Source organism: Jaculus jaculus, chromosome 8 (genome assembly GCF_020740685.1).
Source record: "Jaculus jaculus isolate mJacJac1 chromosome 8, mJacJac1.mat.Y.cur, whole genome shotgun sequence".
Classification (NCBI taxonomy): domain Eukaryota; kingdom Metazoa; phylum Chordata; class Mammalia; order Rodentia; family Dipodidae; genus Jaculus; species Jaculus jaculus.
The window spans coordinates 5,624,333-5,630,854 of NC_059109.1; the positions used below are offsets into that span (position 1 = coordinate 5,624,333).

General features: G+C 54.6%; 1 protein-coding gene across 1 annotated transcript; it reads left to right on the forward strand.

Annotated features, from left to right (window-relative positions):
• Nucleotides 1-308: 308 nt before the first annotated feature.
• Nucleotides 309-4,959, forward strand: Pim1 (Pim-1 proto-oncogene, serine/threonine kinase). Its single transcript, XM_045156624.1, has 6 exons — nt 309-745; nt 959-1,065; nt 1,209-1,259; nt 1,376-1,742; nt 3,758-3,934; nt 4,513-4,959. Exons 1-6 carry the CDS (start codon nt 661-663, stop codon nt 4,668-4,670), a joined length of 945 nt encoding a protein of 314 aa, XP_045012559.1. The 5' UTR covers nt 309-660; the 3' UTR covers nt 4,671-4,959.
• Nucleotides 4,960-6,522: the final 1,563 nt, after the last annotated feature.

The following is a 6,522-nucleotide window of genomic DNA, read 5'->3' on the forward strand; positions in this document are numbered from 1 at the left end:
AGCCGGTCCCCCGCCCTCCCCTAACTCTCTCCCGCCAACACCCACCCGCCCGCCCCCCACCGCAGCCCGCGCCGCAGCCCGAGCTCTCGGCCTCGGCTTCCCCGGAGAGGCCCCGCCCCGTCCCCCCTCCCGCCGGCGCGTGGCTCCGCCCCCTTTACTCCCGGGCGGCGGGGCGAAGCCGGGCGTCTGCTGCAGCGGCCGCGGTGGCGGAGGCGGAGGCGGAGGCGGAGGAGGAGGAGGAGGAGGCGGCTGGAGGGGAGTCGGCGGCGCCGGCGGCGGGAGCGCCAGTGTGTCTTCGGCAGCAGCCTGAGCAGCAGCAGCGGCGGCGGCGGCGGCAGCAGCGGTAGTAGTCGGCAGCCCGGAGCCTTCGGTGCGGCGGAAAAGCTTTTGAGCTTTATTTTTTTTCTTTTTTTCCATTCCACCGAGCCGCGCTCACCCCGCCGCCGGCCTAGACCTTAACGCCGTGGCCTGATCCGCTCTCTTCCCTCCCCTCCGTGCGAGAGCTCCGGCAGCGCCCTCGCTGGTCCTCGCCCTCGGCCTTCCGCGCCAGCCACCGCCACCACCACCACCACCACCATCATCAGCCCGCCAGCTGTAGATCCCGCCGCCGCCGCTCCTCCCGGAGGGCACGGTCCCCACGCCGACACCCTGGAGGTTGGAATGCTCTTATCCAAAATCAACTCGCTGGCCCACCTGCGCGCCGCGCCCTGCAACGACCTGCACGCCACCAAGCTGGCGCCCGGTGGTGAGTGTCCGTCGCTCCCTCCATCATCCATCATCCCACCCCCCCCCCGGGATGGATGGGGACGGTGGGGGTGGGGGAGAAGAAGGAAGCAGCGAGACCCGGGGCTCCGCGTGGGGGAACCGGGAGTGAAGTGATGACTGTGTGTCGGAGGGGAGGAGGGGGGACGAATAGCCTGGTCCTGAATGTGCCCCCCCCATCCCGTGCATTCCCTAGGCAAAGAGAAGGAGCCCCTGGAGTCGCAGTACCAGGTGGGCCCGCTGTTGGGCAGCGGTGGCTTCGGCTCGGTCTACTCGGGCATCCGTGTCGCCGACAACTTGCCGGTAAGTGGGGGGGAGTGGGAGTTGTCGTCCCCCTCCCCCCCATCCTGCGCCGTGGTGTCGGCGCGCCAGGTGTGTGTGTGGGGGGAGCACGAGCTTGTGCAGGGAAGGGGAAATCTGATGGACACTTTTTTTTTCTTCTCTAGGTGGCCATCAAACACGTGGAGAAGGACCGGATTTCCGACTGGGGAGAACTGGTGAGTACCCTGGAGCGAGCGAACCCCCGACCCCCACCCCAGGATGGATGAGTGGGCGAGAGGGGTTTATCCCGGTTTCCCGCCCTTCACCGGGACTTCCCCGTCTCTTCTGCCAGCCCAATGGTACCCGCGTGCCCATGGAAGTGGTCTTGCTGAAGAAGGTGAGCTCCGGCTTCTCCGGAGTCATCCGACTCCTGGACTGGTTCGAGAGACCCGACAGTTTCGTCCTGATCTTGGAGAGACCCGACCCGGTGCAGGATCTCTTCGACTTCATCACCGAGAGGGGCGCCTTGCAAGAGGACCTGGCGCGGAGCTTCTTCTGTCAGGTGCTGGAGGCCGTGAGGCATTGCCACAACTGCGGGGTGCTCCACCGGGACATCAAAGACGAGAACATCCTCATCGACCTCAACCGCGGAGAGCTCAAGCTCATCGACTTCGGCTCGGGGGCGTTGCTCAAGGACACGGTCTACACGGACTTCGATGGTGAGCCCCCGCGGGGGAGGGAGGGACATGATTGGGGTCTTAGCTGGCGGAGCCTTGGAGACCTCGTCCTGCTGGCGGTCCCGGAGTGTTGGGGGGGGGGGCTTTGCAAAGGTCATCGGGACGCCTCACTTACAGGCTAGCCGGGGTGGGACACGGCGGAGCTCCCTAGCAGCATAGTGAAAAAACAAACAAACAAAACCCGGGGATTTCAAGCCAGTTGAACCTGTAACGTCACTGGCATGATTGCACTTTTGAACCGGTCCCCCCCACCCCCCAGAAATATATCGTCTTCCAAGCTTAAATGAGAGGTTGTGGGCAACCCCGCTGTATGTAGCCCAGATTCCCCAAGTCTGACCCTGTCCCGTCCCGTCCCCCCTTGCCCGGAAAAAGTCTTGGGGTAGGGGTCAGGCTGCAGGAGGGAGATTGAAACTGATGCCCGCTTTGTAAATTTTGGTTTGGTTTTGTTTCGTAAAGGGACTTTCCTGTTAGTTTTTGGAGGCGCGGTTTTGTGTTTTAGTATGTTTTCTCCTCCCCTCCGTTCATATAGTTGTACTGATTTTTTTATTTTGGGGGGGAAGGGTGGCTGTTGTGGGTGAGGGAGTCAGGAATGAATGTTGTGAAATAAGATCTCTCGCTGGTTTGAAAATTAGTTGGGTGTCTCCGCCCCGGTGGTTGGAAGCCTGTCTAGGGAGGGGCTTTGGGCGGCTTCTTTCAGAAAAGGAATGGAGATCCGGGAAGATCAAAGCTAGGGAGGGTGGGTCGCCATCTGAGTGGCTCATCCTAACGAACGACAGCCTTTCAAAACTAGTGACTCTGGGCGTGTGGTTTGTGTTTATTTGCCCTCGGAGGACGCTGCGATGGGCTGGGCTGCATTTTTTTTTTTTTTTTGTATTTAACAGTTAATGGCTGGCTGGGTCCTCTTGTGTTTTTTCCCCCCAACAAGTCTTTGCTGCCCCCTGGTGATGATATAGCACATTTTTTTTCTACTACCCAAAGTTTGTAAACAGGAATCACGTGGTCTTAAACCAGCTCTGCAACTCTTTCCTGTCTAGGGAGGAAAGAGCGTGGGTGCCTGCCCCTGCTGCTCAGGGGTGGGGAGGAAGGCTTCCCAAAGGGCACCCTGGACTGGGGCATTGGGCAAGAATCTTTGCCTGAATAGTATATAGATGATAATCTCATCTGGCGGGAGCCTGCGCAGACACCTGCCGGGAAACCCACCTTGATTGTTCCACCTTCCATCCCTTTGCGGGTGGTCCTGCCGCCCAGGGCCTCAGACTCTGGGTCTACATTCCAGCCCTGCTTGTCTCTTGGAGCAGTTAACAAGAAATTTCAATATTAGGCTTTGGGTTGGACATATGCCACAAGCCACAACTCCACTCTCCTTTTGGCTCATGGGGCCAAAAAAAAAAAAAAAAAAGGGAGTGGTCTCACCTGAGGAGAAGGGAAAGAGCTTTTGTTTTGTTTTGAGAGGTAGATACAGAAAGAATCGGCATGCTAGGGCCTCTAGACATTACGATAACTCCAGATGCATGTACCACTTTGTGCATTTAGCTTTGCAGGCAAGCACCTCAGCTGCTTAGCCATCTCTCCAGCCCTGTTTTTTTTTTTTTTTTTTTTTTAATTATTTTCAAGCAGAGATAGAGGAGACAGAGAAAGGATGGGCAAACCAGGGCCTCATATAGCCACTGGAAACGAACTCCAGACCAATGTGCCCCTTTGTGCACCTGGCTTACGTGGGTCCTGGTAAATCGAACCTGGGTCCTTTGGCTTCACAGGCAAGAGCCTTAACTGCTAAGCCATCCCTCCAGCCCCTGTTTTTGGTGTCTCCCCCCTCTTCCCCCAGGTGAGGTTGCACTGTGGCCCAGGCTCACCTGGCACTCTGTACATGGACCTGCCTCCTGAGTGCTGGCATTAAAAGGAGTGGGCCACCACACCCTGGCATTATTTATTATATAGTTGCTTTGTTTATTTTCGCTCACCGGTTGGGTTTTCTCTTTCTTCCCTCCTGCTCACAGGGACGCGGGTGTACAGTCCTCCAGAGTGGATCCGTTACCATCGCTACCACGGCAGGTCGGCAGCCGTGTGGTCCCTGGGGATCCTGCTCTACGACATGGTGTGCGGAGATATTCCTTTTGAGCGGGACGAGGAGATCGTCAAGGGGCAGGTTTTCTTCAGGCAGCGGGTCTCTTCAGGTAACTTCTGGGAAGTGAAGCCCTTTTCCACAGAAAGATTTTGGTTTTGGAGCATGCTGAAGTTGGAACACAGTACCATTGATCTACGTGCCCCCTCCCCCCCAGGCTTGAAAAGTTTAAATAACTCCATTCATGGCTGGAAGGGAGGAAAACCTGCAAGGGCTCTTTAAGCCATCTCCCTTAAGGCAATGGCTTCCTAAATGTTGTGGTCCCGGTGACCTCATTCTGGGCGGTGTTGGGTGTTTGTAATCTGGGTAGGTAAATTGAATCACCTCACCATGTTGTCTCATCAGAGTCCCTTGTCATCATCCATCCTATTTCTGGTGAGTGGGTGTCGTGGGAAAGGCCCGAGCTATTGAAGTTTGAAACCACAGGTTTAAGAGGGGAGCCACTTTTTAGGTGAAGGCAGACTGTCGGCCTGCAGATGTTGTTGTTGGTTCATTTCTTTCTCAGTGAAGAGTAAAGCAGCCAATTGTCCAAAGTGCACGCTTTGTGAGCCTTGGGAAGCAAATTGGTGTGATGTTTTTGCAATGCAAAAACAAGTTGAGTCATTCACAACCTCCCTCTCTTCTTTCCAGAGTGTCAGCATCTCATTAGATGGTGCTTGGCCCTGAGACCATCAGATCGGCCGTCTTTCGAAGAAATCCAGAACCATCCGTGGATGCAAGACGTCCTTTTGCCCCAGGAAACGGCAGAGATTCATCTCCACAGCCTGTCTCCGGCACCCAGCAAATAGCAGCCTTTCAAAGTCTGGTCCTTCCTCCCTGGCTGGCAGACCCTTGGGGAGAGCAAGCTTGTCTCCAGCTTCCAGGTTACCGGGGACAAGACACTTCTTGCCCAGCAGGACAGTGCTTGATGGAGGAATCACAGCTCATTCCAGACTCTAGGTCCCTGGAGGCAGCCCCTTGGAGGTGGGGGAGGGGGAGAGACTCCACTCCAGGTGTCCTGGGCCTCAACTTACTCCATAGTCACCCTCTACTTCTCAAAGTGTCCAGCAGTGCTCCTGGGCTCTGCAGAACCCCAGGGTGGGGTGGGGCGGGGGTGGGTGGGTGGGTGATCACCCTGCCGTACAATGAACTGTTGTGCCCATTGCTGAGATGGGTCAGGCAGGGGAAACAGGCTGGGGCGGGAAAGTCCCTGTCAACCTCTTCCGACTCCTCTGAGTGCCTTCTGTGGGGACTCCGGCTGTGCTGGGAGAAATACTTGAACTTGCCTCTTTCTACCTGCTGCTTCTCCAGAAATCTGCCTGGGTGTGGTTCCCTGTTTTTCTCTCCCGGCTCCCCGATCCCCCTTCATAGAAAGGTGCCACGGAGGAGGACGTCCCGCCTCCTCTAGTAAACCTTAGTGAACTGGTCTTCCTTTTTTTGGGTTTCTACTTTCAAAGCCAAGACCTCACACACAATGCACAAACAATGCAAACCAACAGAAATGTAAATGTGTGTACAGTTGGCATGGTGATAAACAAAAAGATTGTAGTTGATTAATTTTTTTTTAAAAAAAAATTTGCTTTTTAAGTTATTTTACCTGTTGGATTTTTTTGTTTGTTTTCTGGTTTTTCTTTCATTATTTTTTTTTTTTTGAAAGATGCGCACTCTAGCCTGGAGGTCAATGTGTTAATGTATTTATTTATTTATTTATTTGGTTCCCTTCCTGCTCCAAGCTTCCACTGGCCGCTGCCTTATTTTATTTTATTCTATTTTTCTTTCCTCCTCTGACTTGGGGACCTTCTTGGGGAGGGCTTCGAAACTTGCTCTGTCTGTGGGTGACGGGATTCAGGCGTGACAGCTGCTGTGGCTTCCCGACATCCGTGGGGCCCTTGGCCGGCTTGACTCGTGCTGGGCCGGGGCTGCTTGCGGTGGGGCAAGGGCCCCGCCGACGTGTACATAGGGCAAGATGTATGAGAAGCAGTTCTGGATGGTGTGCCTTCCGGATCGTTCTGGCTGTGTTTGAGCAGCATGTAGCCTGCTGGTTTTATCTGCGTGAAATACTGTACAGGGGAATAAAAGAGATCTTATTTTTTTTTTTTATACTTGGCATTTTTTTAATAAAAGTCTTTTGTCTTAATGTGTTCTCCTGTGGTCATGGACTTTTGAGCACTTGCTAAGTTCCAGTCCTATGGGTAAACATGGAACTTTTCAAACCCTACACCTCTGGGTTGGTCATCTTGCCAAGCGTGGGCAGGATTGGGCTTGAGGGGTTCTCCTCCCACTTAGGGTGTTGCTTCATGTTCCTGGGGTTGGACCTGAACTGATCCTCTATATACCTGGTGAAGTACAATTTTTGTTTTGGTCATACCCTCTCCCCCACCAGACCAGGCTGACCAAGGCTCTAGACCAGGCTGACCAAGAACTCACCCTGTGGTTCAGATGGGCCTGGGTGTTGGGATTAAAGGTGAGCACCCCATGCCCAAGTTTTTTTTTTCTTGGTTTTTCATGGTAGGGTCTCACTCTAGCTCAGGCTGACCTGGAATTCAGTAGGTAGTCTCAGGGTGCCCTTGAATTCATGGTGATCCTCCTACTTCTGCTTCCCAAATGCTAGGATTAAAGCATGTGCCATCACACCCGTCCTTTTATTTTTACATTTTTTGA

Excerpts from the sequence above, each read along its gene's own strand:
- Pim1 (XM_045156624.1), top strand. The coding sequence starts at position 661 with ATGCTCTTATCCAAAATCAACTCGCTGGCCCACCTGCGCGCCGCGCCC. Across the intron at positions 746-958 it reads CACCAAGCTGGCGCCCGGTG|GCAAAGAGAAGGAGCCCCTG; the intron begins GTGAGTGTCCGT and ends TGCATTCCCTAG. Across the intron at positions 1,260-1,375 it reads TTTCCGACTGGGGAGAACTG|CCCAATGGTACCCGCGTGCC; the intron begins GTGAGTACCCTG and ends CTCTTCTGCCAG.